Source organism: Podarcis cretensis, assembly GCF_951804945.1.
Source record: "Podarcis cretensis genome assembly, chromosome: 10".
Lineage (NCBI taxonomy): Eukaryota > Metazoa > Chordata > Lepidosauria > Squamata > Lacertidae > Podarcis > Podarcis cretensis.
The window spans coordinates 25,027,762-25,053,687 of NC_137179.1; the positions used below are offsets into that span (position 1 = coordinate 25,027,762).

The window sequence follows — 25,926 nt, forward strand, 5'->3', positions numbered from 1 at the left end:
AATTTTTGTTTTGGGGTTTTTTTAATGAAATATACACTGTCCTTAAAAACTCAGTGCAGTTCTGAGAAAGAGCATGACATGTGTTCTGAACTGATCTGTGCATCAGGCCATTGCTGTGGTCTGTGCATCAGCCATTCTGCAAGCATAGATCAACTCTTTGATGAGCAGGGTAAATTGGGATTGTATACTGTTGACTAACAAAGTCATTTTCCTCCTGCAGAAATCAAAGGTGATAAATGCAACAGTACCTGCCACACCAGTGCCAAGTATGTATGACAGCAATTTATCTAATAATATTTAGGCTGCATTCAGACAACACCTTTCTCCAGCAACTATAGCATGAACATTGAAACAGAGGGTGGTGGCTTGGCAAAAATAGGCACCAACCAGCATGGGAGTTTTGCAGTATTCATCCACAGGAACAGTATCCAAATTTAAGCTGTTAATGCATATGGACTAGCAACAATTGGCATAGAAATTGTCATAATTGCCCTGCAACATATAAGTTTCAGGCACTTTAATTTGACATACCTGACACTTTAAAAAACTCAACTAGAAATTGATTGTCCTAGTTTAAAGTTCTCTGAGAGGTTAGATTACATAAAATTTCAAGCTACTGACCTGCTTATAATTTAACTCACCACTTACAGATTTTTGAAATATTAAGCAGTATATAAATGCTTTTATACAAAGTAAAACAAAATGATACGCTTGGTATGCGTTGGAGAATATTGTACCAAAAATTGTGTAAAACATTCTACAATGTGTATGAAGTTAGGATTGGTTTTTTGCCCCACATGCTATGTTTTTAGAAAATACAGCTTTCTAAAGATTGCCTTAGAGATTTTAGATCTGCTTTCATGGGTCTGTCAACCTTTTGGAAAAAAGTATTGTATGAAATAAGCAGTGGTGATGCTGCAAAATAAGTGGTTTTACTTTCCTTTTTCCATCTTAGCTGCCTTCTCAATTCCTATGGCAGAGCATACTGCAAGTGTGCAGCAGGGTTTAAAGGGAACGGGACATATTGTACAGGCAAGTGGACTTTGTCCTTTTCCATCTGACATACCATATTCACTGTGCCTCCCATTCACAAGAAACTGGTGGGGCAGGAGGCTGGGAAAATACCAGAACTATCATTTGTTTCAATGAATAGGACTGTTCCGCTCACAAGTGGTCATGTGTGGTGTCTGCTCCCCACTCCCTTGAGGGGTGAGGAGTTTCTGAAGCAGCATTGCATGACTCATGATACTCCCTTCAGAGGGGAGAGCACTGAAGGTTACAATGTTTTTTTAAAAAGTATATTCTTTATTTGCAAATATGCAAATAGTGTTGATATATAACAGTCTATGCATGCAAAGGAAAAAAGACAGAAAGGGTTAAGTTGGGTGAGCTGGCTAATTTGTCTTGCACCTGAAACTAGTTAAGCATATGAGAGTAACTCAGCACAATCTAAAATAGAAATCCACTTGTGTTGGAAGCAAGTTTGCTCTTGGCCAGAGCCTAGTCTGTGCTGGAACACTGCAAGAAGCCTGTATGCTGCTGGAAGGACTGTATACTACAAGTGTACATAACCTAAAAGCTGTGGGAACTGCATTGTACTGTCAGTAAAGGGACTGACCCTACCTAAAACTGTGGTGCTTTTTGGTTCCATGGGCGCACTCCACTGGCGTGTTGAATGGGGACTCTGCACACTCTCCAACAAATAGTAGGACGTCGATAGAGGCAAACAGCAAGGCAGCTAATGTTCCCACAGAGAACGTTCCCCAATGGTGCTTCTCTCTTTCTCAGCATTTCGACCAAACTGCAAACCTGCCATTTGGTGTCACACACAGCATACATCAACACTTTGCACCCCACTGTATGATTGTATTTTTCTGGCAAACCTATGTGTGCTACTGCATGCTATTTGAAAGCAGCTTGAGGATTGCAGCCATACTTTATATTCTTTGTTCTTTCACAGCTATCAATGCATGTGAAACCAGCAATGGAGGTTGTTCTCTCAAAGCAGAATGCAGACGCACCACTCCAGGAAACAGAGTGTGTCTTTGCAATGCAGGTTACACTGGAGATGGGATCGTCTGCTTTGGTAAATGCTTGTTTTATGGTTTAAGATCTTAAGAGACTAATAAATAGGCAGCATAACTACATAATATATGTATTGATACATTCTCATGTAAACCATAAATGTTTTTGTTTTTTAAGACAGCTGCTTGGAGATTAGGGCGATTGCTGATTTTCTGAACTGGGCCTAGGAGTCACGAGTCACAACCTTACCTCTTGGGAATATTTTTTTTATAATCATGCAGACATGGTTTCACGTGTTCAGAGAGTGAAGGTATTAACAGGAGAGAACCATTTCATAATTCACATGTAGGGTGGTTTGATTCAAAGTGGCCCCAGGTAAAAATAAAAATAAAATCTCCATGCATAAGAAAATCTTTACACATTTGACAAAACTTGTAGACTTTTGATGTGACTGCAAGGAAAGGAGTATAGCATTGCCATCACAAACTGCTACAAATACCATAATCTTATTTTACCCTTGTAGCCAAACCAAGGGGGATCCTAGTGGGCAACAGCAAGCAAGAATTATTGGAAACTAGTAACTTTCATTTAGCAGTGCCTCTCTGAATCAGAACAGTACTCACATTTTTCCTCTATTGTGTTTGTCACATAAAGAAATCAATCCCTGTGTGGAGAATAATGGTGGATGTGATAAAAATGCAGAGTGCACTCACACTGGACCCAATCAGGTAAGCAATGCTCCTATCTCATTTTGATGCACATTGCAGGCATTAATTTGTTGATGCTGCTGCTACTGTTGCTGTTACATAGATTGATTACTAGCACTTACAATTCACCTAAAATTTCCTGGGCACTAAGTGCATGTATTAGAAGATAAGCCAATTCCTGCCCACAGGCTCGCAATCTAATACATGTGATACAAAAGAAAAGGGAATGGCGAAGAAAGAATAAAGCAGGTACTGGAACAGTTGGCTGAGGGGATGGGGCCAAGCTGATCTCTACCCATGCCAATATGTTCTTCATGGAAGGCAAAAGGTACTATCTGACTGTGGCCCTCCAGAGTCCCCTGGCCAGTGTTGAAGGCCAGAGAACGCTTCCTTTCAGCTCTGCAGCCCTAGGGCAACTGGCAGTGGGAGATCATTGTGGCAGGGAAGCAAGAAGGAAGTTCCCTGCACCTGCTTCTTCTCCTACCAATGGATGTGTTCAGGCTCACCTCCCATAAATCATAGATTATAGAATGGCAGCATATGATCCTATGAAGGTGCCTTAAACTGAGACAGGTCATTGATCCATTTAGCCATGTACAGTGGATCTTTGGCCTCTTGGGCAGGGTGAGGAACCTCAGGCCCAGAGATTAAATGTGGCCCTCCGGCCCCTCTGGCCAGCCCTGAGACTCTCCTCAGGCCACACACCCTTCTCCCCAGGTAACATCCCTTACAGTGCTTTTGCCTGACTAGAATATGTCCTTGAAGTGTGTAGAAACCTCAGATTTTTGGTTGTGACTGTAATGCAGCCTACTGAACAATGGTAAGATTGCTGCTGTTCATCACCTTTTGGCTCCCTCTCAGCACTCCCACGGGCACATGGTCCCAGAATGTGGTCCTCTGGCTGAAAAAGATTCCAACCAGTATTTCCCACCATGTGCTGCCTGAGATAATTTTTAACTAAAAATGCTATGGATTGAAACTTGAGATCTTTTTACACCAAAAGTTCTTGTTCTGTTGCTGACTGTGGTGTGGGAATGGGAGGAGGGGGGGCGTCCTTTCCCATAGAGTGGTACCTCGGGTTACAGACGCTTCAGGTTACAGACTCCGCTAACCCAGAAATAGTACCTTGGGTTAAGAACTTTGCTTCAGGATGAGAACAGAAATCGTTCGGTGGTGGCGCAGTGGGAGCAGGAGGCCCCATTGGCTAAAGTGGTACCTCAGGTTAAGAACAGTTTCAGGTTAAGAACGCACTTCCGGAACGAATTAAGTTCTTAACCCGAGGTACCACTGTATCCTGTTTTAACTGCAACATTTTAGTGGAGTAGATGTCTGCAACAAATTAACTCAGTGGAGTAGATTGTCTTCAACAAATTAACTCAGTGCCCTTAAGTAAGTCTGAACCTCCCTCCATTATCTGTAATATGGGCATAATAATACTGTAATGCGGTCCTCCCTTGCAAGGATTACTGAAATAATGGACTCGGCTACATTAGTAAAGAAAAAGCTTTGTGGGCGGGAATCCAGGTCCTTGCAGCAACACGAGAGTGGGCGGAGGAACGCCGCTCACATCAGCAGGATTTCTGGTCCGTCACACCCCCGGCCAGCTATTCGGGTTTGACTGGGGGCATGGCTACGCCTGTTTAAATTGTGGCATGGCCGGGGGAGCAGCTTCCATTTGCTTCCATTCGTGGGATCTTTTTATATGTGTTATAACACTAGATGGCGCTGTGGAGTCCTGTAATGAAGTTTACAACGCGTTTTCCTGAAACGTCTTTTTGATGTATCTAGACCCAGCCAATGTGCGTGCCGTACTTTGAGCACAGAATTATGAAGTCCAAAATATTAGGTTTTGTGGTGTGTTTTTTTAAAAAAACACAAATATTTTGAGGATTTTTGCAAATAACTTTATGGACTAAATAAAAGTAAGTTGCCTAGGTAACGAGGTCTCTGGCTATTTTTATTCCACTGAGCTATGTAAGATAAATTGGAACGACAAAGACCTAACTTGTTATACTCTAATTGCAACATTTCCCCCCTTTTCTTTAAAAAAATATTAAGGCTCAAATAGCTTATCATATTGGGCTCTTTCAACTGATGAAATGCAGTGGCAGAAATGAGAAAACGTACCTTAGGCTATGTGCTTTGCCTATGAAAAAAGGAATGTTAGAAAAGAGATGTGAGCCCAGAAAGGGATATATTATTCTGTGCCTTATTTATTTTCCAGAGCCAATTATATTCTCCTTGCAGAACTTGACATTGTTTCTCTCTTCCCCCCCCCCCCTTTCTCCTGGCAGGCAGCGTGTAATTGTTTAAAAGGATATTCTGGCAATGGCAAATCATGCACCTACATCAGTCTCTGTTCATCTGTGAGTAGATTTCATATCAGCCTGGTTTCTCATTGGCAATGTGCTTTGAGGTGTGTCTCTTACCAAGCAGGCAAAGGTCCATTCAAGGCAGGAATCCCAAACAATAACTTTTTAACATCTCCTGCAGATAGATGAGAAACTGGCATCTACTGGCCCTGCTTGTGGCTGCCATTTGCTTGTATTTCAGCTACGCATGAAAGTGCAACCAGCCTGCTTTGTTTGCTCTGAACTTAAACCTGAGGCAGGAGTGAACTCACCAGGATCAGCCTAGTGTATTTCTTCTGCCACTGGGTTGCTGCAGCCCATGCAAGAGAGGACGAGGGAGAAAAACTTTCAAGGAAGGCTTGAGACTCCGTGCTTCCTTTTAAAAGTCAGTCCACAGGATTCACATTCCAGACTTGCTTCAGGATGCTTAGTTACCATCGCAGCAAAATCTCTGGGTCCATCTCTCCCACAGTGCCTCACTCTGAGAAAGTATCCCCGCTGGGGACTGAGTGAGTGGCAGTTCATGGAGGAGGTAAAGGTAAAGGTACCCCTGCCCGTACGGGCCAGTCTTGACAGACTCTAGGGTTGTGCGCTCATCTCACTCTAGAGGCCGGGAGCCAGCGCTGTCCGCAGACACTTCCGGGTCACGTGGCCAGCGTGACGAAGCTGCTCTGGCGAGCCAGAGCAGCACACGGAAACGCCGTTTACCTTCCCACTAGTAAGCGGTCCCTATTTATCTACTTGCACCCGGGGGTGCTTTCGAACTGCTAGGTTGGCAGGCGCTGGGACCGAGCAACGGGAGCGCACCCCACCGCGGGGATTCGAACCGCTGACCATGCGATTGGCAAGTCCTAGGCGCTGAAGTTTTACCCACAGCGCCACCCGCGTCCCTTCATGGGGGAGGGAGCAACAGAAAAAGGGGAAAGGGGCAATGACAGAAGGTCAGGCAGACTGCTTTAGGTAGAGAAAGGGAGGTCACCATCGACAACTGAGAACCTTTGAGCAAAAGCAGGGCATTTCACCATTTTTACGGAGCTCTTACAGAGCAGCTGTGGTGCAGACATAATCAAAGGCTGATTGACCCTTTTTTGCCTGATCTGAGGATTGAGAGCATTGACATTTGAATCCCAAGTGAAAGACAAGAAAAGTGTTCCTTCCTTTCCTTGCATATGGGCTTTTTATGACTGCTTATTGCTTTCTTCAGTAACTGTAAAGCTCTTTAAAATTGGATTTTAACATTTATTTATTTATTACAGCTAATCCTGTATTACTGTCATTCAGCATGCAATCTGGCTCTGTAACACAGCTGATCCCTCTGAGGCTTAGTATATTTTCCAATTTAAAAGTTAGGTTTTCCCAATAACTCATATCAGTGATCTAGATAGACAGTTGGGGCATTGCCCCATGTAAAGCAGTGCTCTGCCCCACCTAGGATTTGCAAGGCAAAGGGAAGGAAATGGTATTTTTAATTTGTGGCATGACAACAGCCGCCATGCAAAGAATTGTAGTATGTAGACCATGGAAGAGTCGCATATAAGAGTGGTGTGTTGGACTCCATCTCCTGGCTTTCCCTTTGCTCTGCTTTTCAGTTTCCGTTTCAGTTGTGTTCTCAATATGAAGTCTGCTGCTTCTTAAATCCTTATGATTATGAATTTCTGTGCCACTGAGTGGGCAGTGTTGACTATGGAAGGGCCACGTCCCATTGAAATGAGCAAGGTGTAAAAGTTATTCACTTTATCCATAGATTTATTCTTTTTCTTAAACTAGAACTGAGATGTATCTTCACAGAAGAGATTTTGTTTAATGTTGGGTTCCCTTCCTAACAGGATAATGGTGGCTGTTCGCAAAATGCCATCTGCAATGATACTGAATACTCAGAAAGGACCTGTACCTGTCGACCCACTTACGTTGGAGATGGATTTACTTGCAGAGGCAGTATATTTCCGGTAAAACTTCCTTTTTTATTGTAGAATGTTGTGCTACAGCTTTCATTATCCCTGGCCATTGGGCATTCTTGCTGGGGCTGATGAGAGTTGTAGTTCATCGACATCTGAAGGGCCAAAGGTTCCCCACACCCGGCCTACATCGTTTCTATTTTGTCATTGCTGCCTTCTGTAATCAATCAATCAATCAATCAATCAATCTATTTATTTATTTATTTTTATAGGAACTTGCAGCAGATTACAACACTACTCGGTTTAAGGGATACCTAACGGTAAGATAGACGTGCCCTCCCAGGTCCTGATCACTATCAGTGATCATTTTCACTCACACATTTTGAAAGCTTTGCCAAAGTTGTTATTTATAAGCAAAGCACACGTGATAAACATGATCAGCCATATTGTGGATGAGCTGTCAGTTACTTGTTTTTCCAGACTTAAGTTCAGCTCACCACATTTCTGCATTGGTTTGTGATTATTTTTTTAAAATGTCCTCGTGTAAATTAATCAGCACTTTTTTCCTAGCGCACATTTTTCCTGATGAACATTTTTGTATGCACTTTTCCTAATACACGTGTTTTGCAAGCTATTTTTTAAATGTTATTTGCACCTATATGTGCATTTTATAACACTTTACCCTAATATACATTTTTAGCCTGAAATGTTTAACATATTGCCTTTCTTTCTTGTAGGACTCTAACATCAATGACATTGCTGGAGCCGGCCCATTCACTGTTTTTGCACCAACCAACCAAGCATATCTAACCACACCAAAAGTAAGCAAATCAATCTTAACAATGCAGATCGGCCTTATACTTAAGCACTAGCCTGGTAGACATAGCCAACAATGAACTATATGCCAGGGAGCATCTGGCATGGGTAAGATGGGTGGAGATGGAGGGATAAAGTGTTCCATTCTTTCTCTGTGTCAAGCATAGGAATGCAGGAATCCCACCTCTGCCAGCCACTAGTAAACATTTATTTAGTCTAGTAACTTACATGCATGGTGGCAAGAAGTTCTAGGGACAGGGCTGCTGAACTTAATTTCATTTAGATAACAGAGCCCTAGAGCCTTATGTTATCTCGGCAGCTTGTCTTTATTTGGAAATATACAACAGAGCATCAGTGGGAGCAAACAGACACTCCTAACAAGGCAGCAGGTCTATTACCCTGGATTAGATCCCTACAGTGAGGCGATTTCTCCCTCCCAAGGTAATGCTGTAGGAAAGCATTGTCACACCAACCCAAACGCAGAGCAGTGCCAGATTCCAGCGGTTCCAGGCACTTACCCAGGGGTTTGTGTTACCTTTGGAATGCAGTACAGCAGATACACTGCCGTCTTTATGATACATGCTTTACTTACACAAATATACAACCTGAGCCTACAATGGACAGGTTCACAGCATTAACGCCCCAAAAGGGTCTTGCTTCTCCAATATCTTTTCGCAGGGCCTGCAAAACAGAACTGTTCCTTCAGGCCTTTGGTCAGAGTTCAGTCTGGTTTTTCTCTTTCTGTATAAGAACAAGCATTAAAGAGGCCTCCTAGCCTGCTCACAGGTCCTTTATAAGACCAGTGGTAACAGTTGCCCCTGAAGAATATTAACCACTCTCAATTTTACCCATGGACTACCATCTGTCCAGATTTTAATTTGCTCTGAACTAATTTCAAGATGTACCGTATTTTTCGTCCCATAGGATGCTCCGTCCCATAGGACGCACCTAGTTTTTTGGGAGGGAAATAAAGGGGGAAAATTTCCTTTATTCCCCCCCCAAAAAAAAAAACCAGGTTGGGGGACAGCGGGATGGCGGTGCTGCACCTCCCCGCTGTCCCCCGAGCTTGTGGGGCTATCCGATGTCTGCCCGGCGCGCGGGGCGCTCTGCTTCAGGGCGCCCTGCGTGCCGGGCGGCAGGCTGCTATCTGCAGCCTAGGGAGCCCTGCGGGAACTCCTGCAGGGCTCCCCACGCTGCGGATGTCTGCAGGGCGCGTGGGGCGCTCTGATTCAGGGCGCCTCGCGCGCTGGGCGGCAGGCTGCTATCCGCAGCCTAGGGAGCCCTGCGGGAACTCCCGCGGGCTCCCCAGGCTTGCTGATAGCTTCCTGAAGCCTGGAGAGCAAGAGGGGTCGGTGCGCACCGACCCCTCTCGCTCTCCAAGCTTCAGCGAAAGCCTGTATTTGCCCCATAGGACGCACACAGATTTCCCCTTCATTTTTGGAGGGGGAAAAGTGCGTCCTATAGGGTGAAAAAAACCGTATTTTAATTAATTGATTGCCTGTTTTTATGTTCTTATGTTCTTTGTATACTGTGTTAGTTTTATGATGTTAGCCACCCTGAGCCTAGCTCCAGCCGGGGAGGGCAGGGTACAAATAAAAATTTATAATAATAATAATAGCCATAGTCTTTGATTCCAGCAGAAATCAGGCATGGCTCTCTGCCTTCCTAGCCTGCTGCCTTGCTTCTAGCTCACATGACTCCATTTTCCACTCTGGCCTTTGTCTAACTACCAGCAAGTTGAGGAAGGCGGGGCCCCCAGCCATTTTCTCCCTGGTGCAGAACCACTTCCTTTGTTACCTTAACCCATATTTAGGGCCATAACCTCACCGGGAAACCAGTCTGGCTATTCCAGGAACTGGATCCATGCTGATTCCATGAATTTGAAGGGTATCAGCATACAGCCCTCCCCACCCTCAACTCATAACAGTCTATTAATATTTCCAGCCCTTGACACACTGTGGAGTAAACCTCATTGAACACAGTTGACTTGCTTCCAAGTAAACATGTACCAGAGTAGGCTGCACCATTTATGTGCCTCAGATCCCAGACTCCCACCTCATGGTAATGAGGCAGCAAAATCAACAGCAGTATTTTGGGTGCATTTGCAGCAGTACCATTTGCTCCCCCGCCTTACCTATTATGTTTTCTGACTCTTATCTAAGGTTCAGGACTGGAGTCTCAAAGGTTGGATGCCCCAGATTCTTCGCTATCATATAGTAGGCTGTACAGCGCTGCTCTCTAGTGATATGACATCTGATAAAACTGTCACCACTCTTCATGGAGATCAGCTCAAGATCACATTCTCACAGGTAACTAAGCCTTGGGCAGCATATGTGTAATGTTACCTCCTTAGAAAACAGAGGTGCAGTCTTCTTAAGGTGTTGGGATAGATTAGCATTAGCAATGAGGCTCAAATGAATGCTAATCTAATGGGTTGATGGTTGCAACCCACCAGATGAGCTCTTCTGCAGCATTGCATTAACAACTCACTGGGTCACCACAGGTGACGATGAATGCTTTGCAGGTGAGTAGGTGAACTGGCGGGCAAATCCCACTACACTTAGCTTCCATGCTAGCTATGGAAGAAAGAAAGCCCATTCCTCCTCTACCAACCCACTTGGTGTGGGATAAATAAGCCTCATATAACCAACATGCCTAACTCTAATTAATGCATGAAGGGGTTAAGACCATAGAGTAAGCTGTCCTGCCAGGCTTAGCTAGGTCACACCCCCTTACATTGGGAGGAAGGGATACCAAACTCTTTGTTCTCTCTCTCTTCCACCATGTAACCCTACCAGGAAAGACATCTGGTCTGGTTGTTCCCAGCTCAGAATGTGTGGCTTTAGCAAGCCATCTCTGTTTCTATACAAATAATTTAGAAACTCTTATCAATTTATAACTCAAGTTTAACTGGCTATGTTTTGTTGCTGCTGTATGGAAAAACACATGAATCTGACCTTTGAAGAGTTTGTAAATAAATGATTTTTAATTTACCAAACATGTGGTCTCTTTCTATGCTAAGTGGAAGTGGGAAACTTTGGAAAGGACTTAGAAGGGAATGTTTTAAAGGTATAGCAGCCTATATTTCCACACTTTACTGCATGTTTTGTAATTTTAAATCTCTATGGCCATGAGGATTCAATGGCCTCTCATAGGAACACAGGAGTCTGCATTATACTGAGTCAGATCATTGGTCCATCTAACTCAGTATTGTCTGCATTGACAGTTGCTCTCCAGGGTTTTAAGCAGGGAGTATCTCCCAGATTCCCACCTGGAAATGCCAGATATTGGAGATGGCACCTTCTACAAGTAATGTAGTTTGCTCCCCCACTAAGCTATGGCCAGTCTGGGTGGGCAGAGTCATTCTGGGTTTGAAGGTACTTCATTGAGAAACTTCCACCTGAGGTTTGATGGCTCAACAGAGACGGAAGCTGCACACAGTTCCAGCTACTGCTGAAATGCATTTAAGTCCCTGGATTTTTATCACATTGCCTAATTTCCTGGTACATTTATTCTATTTTAAAACAAATGTGAGACCACGCACTAGTAGAATCCATACCTTGTTTTTTGTGTTTGTTTTCAGAATTCAGTTTTTTTGAATGGAGATGCTAAGATTTTAACCAGCGATTTAATCTGCACAAATGGGGTAATACATCTCATAGACAAGGCCTTGTTTCCACAGAGGATTCAGGAGTTCCCTCCTGGACAACCAAAAACTCAAAGGGTGTGTAAAATTTATGCTGGTGTTTTCAACTAATTAAAAGTTGTTCAGTCATGTTTTACTACTTTGCTTTCAGCTGATTAGTTGCTTAACTAGTTGAAATAAAGATTACAGTGTGTCACTTAGGTGATATGTCTGCCATAATTAATTGCCATAGTTGTTTGTTCTTACTAAAACATAGATAAATCATAAGTGTTTCCAAAAAAAAAAAGACTGCATTGTTTTGTTAAGTAATTCAATTAGATCATTTGCATCAATAATTTCAACAGTAACTACATTTTGCTAACCTGTGCTTCTGACATGATTTTATTGATTTAATTATTTGCTACATTTCTATCCCACCTTTCCTCCAAAGAAAGCACATTTGGTTCTCCTCCCCATTTTTATCCTCAGAACCCTGTGAGGTTGCTCAGGCTGAGAAGCTGTGGTTTACTCCGTGAGCTTGATAGCTGAGTGAGGATTTGAACCCTGGTCTCCCAAGTCCTAGTCCAGCTCTCTAACCACTAGGTGTCACTGTCTCTTGCTTTTCTTATGTTTCATAAACATGTGGAAGAAGACTTTTTAAAGGGCTGAAAAGCAGAAGTGAGAGCCTGTAACTCTTCTAGCTGCTATCACTATAGAGCAGTCTTGGAAAACCTGAGGCCCTCCAAATGTTTTGCACCAGAACTCCCATCAGCTGACTGGGTGTAGTCCATGGTGTGTCTCTTCTCCTCCGAGAAAACAACAAAAACAAAAGCTATACAGAGCAGAAACAGCGTATTTCCCTTTCCGCTCACAAGACTCCAATAATCAGTGCTGGAATGTAAACAGACATGTGACATGTAACAATCCCACACACACCTGCAGCATGGGAGGAATGGAATTCTCAACAGTCCAAAACACCTGGAGGGTTCCAGGTTGAAGGCTGCCCTACAGAGCAACGTGGGACTTAGCCCAGTGCTTCTCTTCTCTTTGGACCAAACTAGATCATAGTGCTAAATGTGCCACTTGGGTCCCAGGGTTGTGTTTTCGATTGTTAATAGCCACCATGGGTGAGGCAGAAACAATTTTCATCAGAACTGTGGTGAGGCATTGTTAACCCTTCCTCTCTCACTATTTCCCAGACAAAAATGGGGGCACAGCAGTTTTTAAAAACAACCACAGCACTTGACAAGTTTCGTGTCATGCCTAGTTTGGTTGTAATTTGTGAATTAGACTACAGCTAATTGGAACTAGCAAAGCACTTGTGAAATGAAATGGCTGCAAAGACCATCGGCAGGTATTCAGTGCTAGTCCTACTCAGAGTAGAGCCTATATATATTATATATTACTAACTTAGGTTCATTTATTTCAATGGGTTTACTCTGAGTAGGACTTAGTTGACTTCATATCCCCCCCCCCCCAGTGTCACACTGATGCTGTGCTGGCACTGAAAATACCTAGTGATTCATTAGCAGCAGCAGTTGGGTTTTAGCACCTTAGTGGCCACACTTACCATAGTTACAAGGATTAAATAGGCTTCTATTATGCAGAAACTTCTGTTACGAGATGTTGCAGAAAGCAGCAACCATTTTCATATGTTGTATGTAAAAATAATAAACAGTATGTTACTGCTTTTTGAAAACACCCTGCTGTTACATTTACTAAATGAGCAAATAAGATTGGCAAATAATTTTTCTTCCTAGGAAAACCTCAAAGTGATTGCAGCAAAAAATGGGTACATCATGTTCTACAATTTGCTAGAGGTAAGAGTATTTGATTTTGTAACCCATTTTGTAAGGCCTTTGGATGCAGGGTTTTGTCAGAGGAAATCCCACCTACTTGGAGACTTCTTGCATCTTACAGGTGATGGAACAGCTGTACTTACCGTGAATGGTATTTCACTGTGGATGTAAAGAGTGCTCCAAGACCCACCCTGCTAGCTTCCTATGATTATTCAATTTGCATCGAGGGGCATGGGACAATAATACATACTCAGTTTTTCTTATTCCTTGTGGGTTTTGCTTATTTCCGGGATGGTTTTTCTTCCACTCCTTGTGGTGGTTTTCTTATTTTGTCTATATTTTATCGCTTTCTTCCCTGTTGAATTCCAGTTTCTCCTAAGCCATTCCAAGAAATGGGATTGAGGCTCAACAGGAAGAGAGCCAAAAAGTCTTCTGTATAATTTTTGGGCATTTCTTGTCTCTGAGCTTCGGAGTAGGCAACAGAACCTGCCTGGAGCCCTCTTTACATCCACAGTGAAATATCATTTAAAGTATAAAAAACAAAAAACTGTGTCTTTTTCCTTTTACTTTATTTCAGAGTTCAGGATTGATGGGTCTCATTAACGATCCTCTTCATCAACCAGTCACCTTGTTTTGGCCCTCTGACAAAGTAATCAGGGCTCTGCCAAAGGACCAGCAGGATTCATTGTTTAAAATGTCAAACAAGGAGAAACTGCTTCAGTATTTGAAATTCCACATTATTGGAAGTGCTAAGGTAGGAGTGTACAACATTACAGTGCAACATTTCTAGATGATTTATAATTTTTTAAAAAACAAAACAGCACCAGTGCAGTCTCTTCCTTTTTCTCTTGTTTTTCCTGATCTCTTCCACAGATTTTAGCCTGTGACCTCCCTAGCTCTACTTCACTGAAGACTCTTCAAGGTTCTGATCTCAGTGTGATATGTGGCAATGATGACAGCAATACGGTGAGTGTTTGGCTAATCCATGGTGTTTTGACCACTCCAGCCCTATAATCCCATCATCATACTTTGGGGGAAGGGACATAACTCTGTGGCAGAACATATGGCTTCACATACAATAAGTCCTAGGTTCTATCCAGGTGGAGCTGGGAAAGACTCCATTCTGAAACTTAGAAGGCGGCTTGCCAAACAGTGTAGACTGGGGTGGGGAAGAGCCCTGCAGAATACTGTATGGCAACTTCCATAGGAAGGGGATGATAGTCCTCCATCTTCAAACCGTGAAAAAGTGAAGCTTTCCACAGGAATGGTGAAAGGAATGGAACCACTGTACAGCCCCCAGAAGGCAGTCCAGAAGAATAACCAAGATCAATGTCTTTGAAATCCACTGAGAGGTCCAGTAAATCAACAGAGTTACATTGCCCCTATCTCTTCGTCAGCACAGGCTGTCAAATCAGGTGACCAAGAGGGTGACCAAACTCCCATCAGAAATCAGGTTGAGATGGATCAGGGGTATCCAATGTTAGATTCCATCCCCCATCAGCCCTGGCCTGCATGGTCAGCGTACAGTGATGAGCTGTAGTCCAGCAACATCTGCATTGCCTACCCCAGATCTAGTTCATAGACTTTCTCCAGAAGCACCCATAGTTGTTTCACTTTAATGAAACAACTAATTGCATAAAAATAGTGCCTTTTAAGGATTTTATGCTGCTCAATATCAGTGTTCTCTGGGCAGCTTAAAGCAACAAAATATTAAAATACAATATCCATAAAACAATAAAAAGCGACATTAGAATGTCAGTGGCAGCAAACGAAACAGTATAATAAGATACATAGCATCTCTGAAAGCTATTTATATGTTGTCATATAAATAGATAAGCAGATACTACACAAAAGGTGTTGGCCTTTGGATTCTTGGTAAATATGTTAAAAAACAAACCAACAATCTGACTCCAATTTATATTTATTCTTCCTGTTTTCACTACCTAATAGGCCTCCTGCTGAAGCAGTGATAACTTTATTATAACTTTCTCCTTCAGGGTGACCTGTTCCTCAATGAAAGAAGGTGTAAGATTGTACAAAGGCATATTGAGTTTGATGGTGGCATCGCTTATGGTATTGACTGCATGTTAACAGATCCTGTCCTTGGAGGTCGATGTGACACCTTTATCTCTTCTAATATTCCGGTCAGTCCTCCTATGGATTTTTATTGCCTTCTGAATTTCAGAACTAATCCAGTGCCCTTACATCTGTGAGTGCTCCAATATGTATACATACCTCCTGCATGTACAAGGGAATCCTGCATACTCAGGACCTTTTGCTGTACACTGGAGCTCTAGATCAGAGCCTAAATAATGCAGCTCGGTATGTGCATACTCAGAAGTCTTATTCAGTTCAAGTGGATTTGGTTCAATTAAACTCAGTGTATTTAATCTGCTTCTTACTGCCTACTTTTGAATGTTGCTTAATTTAGATAGCAAAATGCATTTGCTGTTTTGCCGTTTTGAATATCTTTAGTTATTGTCCTTGACTAGAAATAATAATAGAGAGATGTTTAAGAATTTTCTCTGCCTACTCCATTTTATTGAACAAATGAAAAAGTTGTACTGGGCTAGATTTCATTTCTCAGTTATTCCATGTTCTATATTTCCAGGATTTTATAAATGTTGAAGTATTGGGAAAAACCCAATATGATTCATATGGGATTTTTTTCTCTGTTCTGTCATTTAAGGTGTGTTCAAGGAATGTCTGTGCCTGAGAGGAAAGTGGCAATACACTGATACTTATTTATTAAATTTCTATACCACTCCAGCTGAGGATCACAGATATATATATATGGGGTCATGAAGAGTCGGACACGACTAAACGACTAAACAACAACAACATATATATATGTATATGTACACACACACACACACACACACACACACAAAACAAAGTAACAAATAAAATGACTCACATCCCACAGTTTAAATTCAATAGATTATTTATTCTTAAATAAATTTGCCTGGCACCCCCATCCCAGTGTTTTAGGCCTCTAAAACACTATTGTACAAATAGGGGCGCGGGTGGTGCTGTGGTCCAAACCATTGAGCCTCTTGGGCTTTCAGATCAGGTCAGTGGTTCAAATCCTCACAATGGGGTGAGCTCCCGTTGCTCTGTCCCAGCTCCTACCAACCTAGCAGTTTGAAAGCACGCCAGTGCAAGTAGATAAATAAGTACTGCTGTGGTGGGAAGGTAAGCGGCATTTCTGTGCACTCTGGTTTCCATCACTGTGTTCCATTGCGCCAGAAACAGTTTAGTCATGCTGGCCACATGACCCTGAAAGCTGTCTGTAGACAAACGCTGGCTCCCTCGGCCTGAAAGCGAGATGAAGTCTGCACACCATAGTCACCTTTAACTGGACTTAACCATCCAGGGGTCCTTTACCTTTTTTTAGGTAAAGGTAAAGATACCCCTGCCCGTACGGGCCAGTCTTGACAGACTCTGGGGTTGTGCGCCCATTTCACTTAAGAGGCCAGGGGCCAGCGCTGTCCGGAGACACTTCCGGGTCACGTGGCCAGCGTGACATTGCTGCTCTGGCAAGCCAGAGCCGCACACGGAAACGCCGTTTACCTTCCCGCTGGTAAGCGGTCCCTATTTATCTACTTGCACCCGGAGGTGCTTTCGAACTGCTAGGTTGGCAGGCGCTGGGACCGAGCAGCGGGAGCGCACCCCGCCGCAGGGATTCGAACCGCCGACCTTTCGATCGGCAAGTCCTAGGCGCTGAGGCTTTAACCCACAGCGCCACCTGTGTCCCTTTTTTTACCTATTCACTAATGTTTGATTTATTGGGCTTGCTTTTTGCTTGGTCCTGATTGTGCTCATATAAACTTTGTGCATACAGTCATACCTTGGGTTACAGACGCTTCAGGTTGCGTTTTTTCGGGTTACGTGCTGCCAAAACCCGGAAGTATCAGAACGGGTTACTTCCGGGTTTTGGTGGCCGCATATCCGCAGAAGCACCAAATCGCAAGCTGTGCGTGCACGGACACAGCGCTGTGGGTTGCGAATGCTGCAGGTTGTGAATGTGCACCCCGCATGGATCATGTTCGCAACCCGAGCGTCCACTGTATAGGCTCTGTGAGCATAGGCTCTGTATAGAGGTACAACTGAATTCATGGGGACCCTTCAGCTGTGGAACTTACTGATACTCACTCTTTCACTCAGGTATATATTAGTAGATATAGCTTTGATAAGAGACTTGTTTAAAAAAATTGTAGGAAATGAAGTTTACAATGTCAGTTCATAGTGCTAATTAGATTATATATTGCATTTGTATAGTTATTTTAATAATTAAGTGTGGTTTTTAATCCTAGCTAGCTTTGGGGAGTTTTAGTCTTCTGACAGAAAAAGTGTATTTCTCTTTCTCTTCAGGGAGACTGCACTGCTTGTTACATAACTCCTCGGTGCCCTGCTGGATCTAAAGTGACGGTAATTACAGTTCTACACTTACGAGTCAAAATTTAACCGACAAGTTGTAATAAAATATTTTGGAAAATAGCTACATTTTAAACAAACAAGTTTATACAGCAAAGGAGGTATCAAAAGGACTTGGAAGTTCTGTAACCTACATATGAATTATAAAATAGCTCGGTGGTTCCTTTCTCACTCCCTCAATCATAAGCTTTCAGAGCTACTTACACACCATACATATGAAGCACATTTTCCCACACCACAGAATCCTGGGAACTGTAGTTTGTTATGAGTGCTGGTAACTGTAGTTCTGTAAGGGGTAAACTACAGTTACCAGGATTCCTTTGGGGAGGCAAAACGTGCTTTCACATTTCAGGGAGTTGGATTTAAATGACCTTTGAGATTCCTTCCAACATTATGATTCTAAGCCATTCTGTGAGGGCTGGTAGGGGCATTGTGAATACCTTGTCCTATGGTGCATTTATTGAATTTCCTGATTTCTTTGTTTTGTCCATTCTCTTTTTCCCCCATTTCTAAATATGAAACCGTAAGGGAGAGGTGAAGAGATGTACTTACATTCTCAACCACAGGATCTTGAAAGGGTGTCAGAAGGATTGTTCTATGATGGTCAGGATACCACACTGTTGCAAGGGCTACTTTGGGAATGAATGTCAAGGTAAGATTTCCTGGGATCAAACACTTGAGAAACTTCTGAGAAGGGCTCCTGTGCTTATATATCTTTCTCAGTGATGCTATTAGCAGCGTGGGAAGGGGGAGCAATTTAGGTCTAGATAACAACATGAGGGGGGAAAGGTTAAACATCCCCTTTCCCAGCACAACTTTTACAGTCAACATTGGATCCCTTTATGGCTGCCTAAAAAAGAAAACTGGGATAGGCTTCCTACATATCGTCTGTTCTGACTCTTGAACAGGAGAGTTGGCTTAGCAACCACCAGGCAGCATGTGGCAGAAACAGATGGCAGAGGGGTGGTCCAGAGTGTTTAAAGTGATATGGAAATGTTTTTCACAGAATCATTGAATTACAGAGTTGGAAGGTATCCTGAGGGTCATGTTGTCCAACAGCCTGCAATGCAGGAATCTCACTTAAAGTATCCATGACAGATGGCCATCCAAACCCTGCTTAAACACCTGCAATGAAGGAAAGTCAACCACCTTCCAAGGGAGTCTGTTCTACTGTTGAACAGCATTCACTGTTCAAAAGTTTTTCCTGGTTTTTAGTTGCAATGGCCTTTCCTGTAACTTGAACCCATTGGTTTGGGTCCTCTCCTCCAGAGCAGGAGAAAACAAGTTTGCTCCATCTTCCATTTGACAGCCCTTAAGATATTTAAAGATGACTATTATATCTCCGCTCAGTCTCCTCTTCTTATTCAAGCTAAGCATACCCAACTCCCTCAACCGCTCCTCATAAGGCTTGGTTTCCAGACCCTTGATCATTTTGGTTGCCCTCCTCTGCACATGTTTCAGCTTGCCCATATTCTTCTTAAACTGTGGTGCCCAGAACTGGGCACAATATTCCGAGTGTGGTCTGACCAAGGCAGACCTTGAACGGGGCACTAAACTTCTTCTGATGCAGCCTAGAGTAACTGCTGCCGGCATACTTTTCCTATTATTGCCTCTTGTGAATAGATTTTAAAGGGTTTTGTTGCCAAAAGCCTTCTGTACAGTTATATAACAGGTCTATAAAAATCACCACAACCATCAAACAGTACTGATGCAAAGGTGCATAGGAGACAAAACTTCAGACAAAAGCCTGGGTGAAAAATAAGTTTCAAGTTGGTGTCATAAACTATAAAGAGGAAGGACAATTTCCATAACTGGAGTGCCTGTGTTGAGAATGCTCTCTCGTAGCTTGCACCAACCAACCTAACCCAATAAGTAATAAAATAGCCACCTTGGGGATAGTTCTTACAAGGACTGACTCGTTGCCATTTTCTGCTTCCCAGCCTGCCCAGGAGGGTCAGAAACTCCATGTAATAACCGTGGTTCATGTGATGAAGAATATGCTGGCACAGGAGAATGTACATGCAATGCTGGCTTCAATGGGACTTCATGTGAGCTCTGTATGCCGGGAAGATATGGCTTGGATTGCAAATGTAGGTTTCACGTGGTTGTCATTCTGTTAAGCCCTTTACTTGTGTAACCTTTTGTCAGACTATAAGGGGTAGCATGGTTTAGTTTCAGGGGTGGAGAACCTGCCACCCTCCAGAAACTGTTGGACTACAACTCCCATCATCCTTCACTGTTGGCATGCTGGCTGGAGCTGATAGAAGATGGAGTGCAACAACATCTGCAGGGTCAGAGGTTCCCATCCTCTGTTAGTGGCTGCAGAGTGTGTCTTAGCTGAACTTGGGAGACCTGACTTCAGACCTTCTAGGCTCAGCCTAACCTAGGCTGTTTATTTGTGCAGGAGTGAAAAATGCGGTATGGACCCCTTTCACATGCCCCATCTTCAAGGGCTGCAACTTCTCTAATTATAAGGGACAGTAGGAAAACGCTTTTGCTAGGACCAGCTAGTGTTCATAAGTTTTTGGGCTGCATCAAGCTCCTCCTTATAATTCGTCTCCTAATCATCCAACAACTTTCTGTTTACAGCCTGTGAGTGCACATCACATGGACAGTGCGATGAAGGAATTTATGGATCAGGACGGTGCTTCTGTGAAACTGGATGGACTGGACAGCTCTGTGAAACCAAAATCGGTCTGACTCTTTAACAGTAGGAGAACGTTGTAGCCTGCAGAGTAGATTTCATCTCGCCATTACTTTTTAGAGCTGCTGGCTAATTAAAATAGTCTTCACCATATTTTCCATACAAATAATTGATAAACTTAAAGAAATCAAGATTCTTTGTGTATTCTCATTCATGATGTGGTTCTATAAGAGAGGTAGCCCAGTCAGAATTAATTGTCTCATTTCAGTGGCTCTTTGTTTCTGGTAAATATGCTTGAGATGTTATAACCAACATTTAATGGAGTAAAATAATTACTCCTCATCAACCATTTAGGGTGCATCTACCTTGTGAATGTTAATTAGTTGAATGACCCGCCTCATAGGCCTGTTGTGAAGGCAAGGGAAATGCAACAAAAGTTATAAAACAAATAGAAAAAACTAAAGCTGATATATAAATAGAAACAATGTTAGCTACACATTTGCTATCACTCTTCTATCATAACCCTCAAAACAATTGTAGATTTGCTTGAGAAGGATAACTGTAATGTTGACATCTGAAATAGTCAGTCTTTTTTATTGTTTTAACCATAACAGTCATTGCAATACATTAATCAAGGATTAAAATGGGAGTGAAAGAGAAAATAGAAGTGGGGAACCTGTGTCAGATAATTGCTGTATGATGGCTCCCATCACCCTGACCATAGGCTATGCCGGCTAGGGCTGATGCTCCTCCAGATATTGCCAGCCTCCATGGATTTCCCTGTCCCTGAACTAAAACAGTTTACTGCAAGTGTATCTGAGGTATTTACTTTGATTCAGTGCACAGGGATGCAATTCAGGCCACACCTCCAGTTTCTTTATTTAGGATTTTTCCCCAGTCTTGAGACAATGAGAAAAGTTTGAATGTGGGTAATGGTTCTAATTTTCTTCACAGCTTTAACTCCCGAGTGTTCACCCAACTGTTCCATTAATGCTGTTTGCCAAGAGCAAAACATCTGCCAGTGCAAACCATACTATAATGGAGATGGAATCACGTGTACAGGTATAATCACATTGAGAGTCAACCAGAAAGATTAGCCACTAATAAAATTGAAGGAATGTATTTTAATTGAAATCTTCCACCATGTTTATTTTACACACCCCTATTTTCCAGCCCTCGTGCAGTTCCTATGTAATGTGATAAAATATGAATGTATCCATGAATTCCACAAATACATGTATTTTAGTGTGGCATTAAGGTACAGAGTGGATCCACTCTGCACAAAGGAAGCCAATATTTTGTGCTTACAACGAATTATTCATAATGACAGCCTACTTACTTTAGCCTAATTGCCCATGATATTCTGAGGCTGGTCTCCACAGCCAAAACATAAGGTTATACTTATAAATCCCTTATTCCTGGAATATTAAAAGGGAGGGGGACCCACTTCTGTGCTTCTGGGTGTTCCAGTCAGGTGATTATTAGCTCTGAAGCACTGATCACCTGTTAGGGAAGAGTGTTTAGTCTCTCTCGCACACCTACCTGATGATCATGACTGTCAGATCTGGCAGCCCAGATCATCTGTTTGGGAGTGGAAGGGAAAGGAAAGGAAAGGGAGAGAATCTTCAAGCACAAGCTCAGACTGGCAGACTTCTCTAGCTTTGTAGCATTTGAAGGGATTTCTGTCTTTTTAAGTTTGTTTCTTGGTTGCAATGGCTGCAAGCCTTGATGTGGTATTTAACTCAACAAATTGAGCCAGGTTTAGCGGTTCGTTTTAGCTCTGTCCTTTCCTTCCTAGCCTTTGACTTTTAGAGAGGCATCTGATCACTAAAGTTCTTCCCATTCCATAGCTGGTCCAGTAAGAGCAGGGGAAGAGCACACCACGGGCATAGATCTACCCCAATGTAGAGGACAGACTGAACATTTGCTTCTCCCTAGGGTAAATCCAGGCATTTGGTGTCACGATTGTAGGCACGAGGTATCATAACATTCAGATACTGCCAGAAATACTCTGTATTTTCTCATTCTTTGGGGGGCCAAAAAATCTCACTTCATCAATATAAAGGAATAGAATAATGCCTGGAGGACTGCTCTATCAGTAACTTGCAATAATAGCGTAGAACTTCCATATTCAAGAGCTATCTATATCATCTATCTATCTATCTATCTATCTATCTATCTATCTATCATCTGTGTTTTTTGCTTTGCAGCTGAGGATCTTTGTAAGAAAACCAACGGTGGCTGCCATAAGAATGCAGAATGTGTACAAACTGGTGTGCAAGTCAATTGCACATGTCAGAGAGGATACAAAGGGGATGGGCACACCTGCATGGCTATCGACCCTTGCACCGATGGGTTTAATGGTGGTTGCCATGAACATGCAATTTGCACCAAGACTGGACCTGTAAGTGTTAAGAGTCTTTCACCTTGTCCTAGGCAATGTATGACCTTCCAAACGTTGCTGGACTCCCATCACTGTTGACCATGCTGTCTGAGGATGATGGGGGTGAAACAACATCTGGAAGGCCACAGATTCCAAAACCCTGTCCGAGAGGCTGTTTCTCTCACTGGTATTGGGAACTGTTCAGATAGCATCATTTGCCCACATTTGCAATTGTGCTCTCTTAGCCCCTAACAAAACTTTGGAAGTGTCCCAGGAAAAGCTAAGTGTATCCCTCCCCACCCTCCTAGCTATTCTGGTCAGTCATACATACTGCAGATTGTAAAGCCCATTTTATCCCATTGGGTCTGCAAAGTAGCTTACAGAATGTACCGTATTTTTCGCTCTATAAGACACACTTTTTCCCTCCTAAAAAGTAAGGGGAAATGTGTGTGCGTCTTATGGAGTGAATGCAGGCTGTGCAGCTATCGCTGAAGCCAGAACAGCAAGAGGGATTGCTGCCCAGCAATCCTTCTTGCTGTTCTGGCTTCTGGGATTCAGAATTTTTTTTCTTGTTTTCCTCCTCCAAAAACTAGGTGCGTCTTATGGTCGGGTGCGTCTTATAGAGCGAAAAATAAGGTAATCATAAAATAATCATAACATGCAATAAACCACGGCCAGCATTTCCCTGTGCTCTAGACCGGGGGAAGGGGAGATAGAAACAGTGTGTGCATGAAATGAAAACTCTGTGGATGTGCCTTTAAGTCTGCAGTCGTGCAATTAGGTAGTTTTAGATTTGGACTGAATGGTCTTATGGAGCCAGTGCTTTTTAGATGGCAGTGTGTGAGCCTGCCCTCCTGTGTTTGAGGGCCCTCCTGCCTATTCTGCCCCAAAGATCTGCCTTCTGGTGGCAGCACTATGAGTATTTTTACCCTGAAAGAGAACTGCATGGTTGGTCTGAAAATATCATGTTCGGTTCCAGCTGCTGAGGGGACTTAATACAGTCTGCAAAACATTAGTCAGTTTCCCTCCTGTACTGTTACAGTGGAACTTTGGTTTTCAACGCAATCTGTTCCGGAAGACCGTTCGACTTTCGAAACATTTGAAAACCAAGGCACAAAGGGTGGTCTGCAAATTTCATTGAGAAAATTGAGAAATATGCAGCGGAAGCCGTTCGACTTCCGAGGCGCTTTTGAAAACAGAAGCAATTACTTCTGGGTTTTTGGCATTTGAAAACCGAAATGTTCAGCTTCCGAGATGCTCAAAAACAGTGGTAGAGACAAAGGATCTTACACACACATACTCCCCTTCTTCTTGAATGGACAGTATGCCATAATATCCGTGCTGAATTGTTTACAATCTAGGGGGGAAGGCTATAGCTCAGTGGTAGAGCATCTGCCTTGCATGCAGTCCCAAGTTCAGTCCCCAGTGGCATCTCCAAGTAGGGCTGGGAATGTCCTCTGCCAGAAACCCTGGAGAGCTGATGCCAGTCAGTGTAGGCAATACTGATTTAGATGGACGCAGTGGTCTGACTCTTATAAGGCAGCTTTCAATGTTTGTGCAGTTTCATTGCAAATTTCTCTCCCAGGATAATCGCAAGTGTCAATGCAAAGATAACTACATTGGCGATGGAATTGATTGCGAGGTGAAACAGCTACCGGTAGACAGATGTTTGCAAGATAACGGGCAATGCCATGCTGATGCCAACTGTGCCGATCTCCATTTCCAAGGTCAGTGCACCACAAGCAGGCACACAATTATAGTGATTGTGAATTAAAAAAAATTAAGACTGTTCCATAACTCTCATGAGCCTAGACTTCTCAGAATTACATAGTCCTATAATTCTTTTAAATCCTGCCCATAGCTACCCAAAGCAACTTAAATGGGAAATTTGCTACATTATAGATCAGGGGTCAGCAAGGTTTATCTTGCCTGGGACGGATTGGTTCCGCGGAGATCCCCCCACAAATTTCTGTGTCTGCGCAGAAACGATTTTCTGTGTCTGCTTCCGGCCCATGGGCCTTAGGTTGCTGACCCCTGTTATAGATGTTCAGTTTCTGTAGTATTGGTGAATGTGCTTTTCTCTAGACCAGAGGAAGGGAACTATGGTCCTTCATATAACTGTTAGTCTGCAACTCCCATCAGGCAGCATGGCCAATGGTGAGAGTTCCAGTCCAGCTGGAAGGTACCAGCTAAGAGAAGACATCTCTAGATGAGCTTTGGTTCCACAGATGTTATTGGACTACATTACCGTATTTTAGATATAAAAAGCTACATGTTAGGTTTTTGTTTTGACTATGTTTTGAGCGATTTATTGCATACAATCAGTATTCTTTGCCTGACTAACAATAGATTGAGTTGACAAAGGAGGGGTGTGTCTTTGAAGCACTCAATCTTCTTATTGCTACTTGAAAACATTTTGGGTAGGACCATGAGGGGCCAGTTCATGATCCAAGATATAATTATCCACAAGACGTCCAGAAAACCAAACCCTATATATTCAGGATACACTGTGAAATGGAAATGTGGGTATAAAACTGTATAATGGAAAGGGTTGATTTTGGGGTTTGCTCCATTCTTCCTTCCAGATACTACTGTTGGAGTTTTTCATGTACGTTCTCCAAAGGGTCGGTATAAAATGACTTACAACGCAGCAAATAAGACCTGTGCAGATGAAGGAGCAACAATGGCTACTTACACTCAGCTTGTCTATGCGCAACAGGTAACAATGCTTATTTCCACTTGCAGGCAAGGCAGATAACTAACATATGCTTGAACTGAACAGAGAGACTTAGCTGCCAGGAGAATAAGTTGTAAAGGACAAGTGCCATCAGGAATACATCTAGTTTCTTTTGAAGAAAAAGAAGTACGTAGGAAAACATTCAAATAAGTACAATATTGACTGTTGCTGCAACCTGTTTTAAAAAAAAAGCACCAGAGCTGGTTCACACAAAAAAACTCCCTTTCGTATTTTGGCTTCTTTATTCAAATAACAGACATAAGTCCTGTGCATATGCAAGTCAGTGCTATAATAAACACACTGTATTTTTACCAGTCCAGATCAGAACTGGGTCAGTACAGTGGTACCTCGGTTCCCAAACACCTCTCTTGTCGTACGTTACATTTTGGTTCTCGAACACTGAAAAACCAAAAGTAAATGCTTCTGTTTTTGAACATTTTTCGGAACTCAAAGATGCAATGCGGCTTCCGCTGAGTGCAAGAAGCTCTTGCAACCAATGGGATGCCA

General features: G+C 42.9%; 1 protein-coding gene across 1 annotated transcript in view; it reads left to right on the forward strand.

The window, feature by feature from the left end:
• Positions 1-25,926, forward strand: part of STAB2 (stabilin 2) — an 84,167-nt gene that overhangs the window by 47,296 nt on the left and 10,945 nt on the right. Inside the window, exons 40-61 of the mRNA XM_079992095.1 lie at positions 221-266; positions 956-1,032; positions 1,961-2,086; positions 2,680-2,753; positions 5,027-5,098; positions 6,910-7,029; positions 7,251-7,298; positions 7,716-7,799; positions 9,957-10,103; positions 11,378-11,518; positions 13,180-13,239; positions 13,796-13,972; positions 14,092-14,184; positions 15,216-15,362; positions 17,593-17,649; positions 18,184-18,307; positions 19,596-19,745; positions 20,245-20,349; positions 21,254-21,361; positions 22,510-22,703; positions 24,268-24,409; positions 25,268-25,401. Coding sequence (XP_079848221.1) covers positions 221-266; positions 956-1,032; positions 1,961-2,086; positions 2,680-2,753; positions 5,027-5,098; positions 6,910-7,029; positions 7,251-7,298; positions 7,716-7,799; positions 9,957-10,103; positions 11,378-11,518; positions 13,180-13,239; positions 13,796-13,972; positions 14,092-14,184; positions 15,216-15,362; positions 17,593-17,649; positions 18,184-18,307; positions 19,596-19,745; positions 20,245-20,349; positions 21,254-21,361; positions 22,510-22,703; positions 24,268-24,409; positions 25,268-25,401 — 2,426 coding nt within the window. The remainder of the gene's footprint in view (positions 1-220; positions 267-955; positions 1,033-1,960; positions 2,087-2,679; positions 2,754-5,026; positions 5,099-6,909; positions 7,030-7,250; positions 7,299-7,715; positions 7,800-9,956; positions 10,104-11,377; positions 11,519-13,179; positions 13,240-13,795; positions 13,973-14,091; positions 14,185-15,215; positions 15,363-17,592; positions 17,650-18,183; positions 18,308-19,595; positions 19,746-20,244; positions 20,350-21,253; positions 21,362-22,509; positions 22,704-24,267; positions 24,410-25,267; positions 25,402-25,926) is intronic.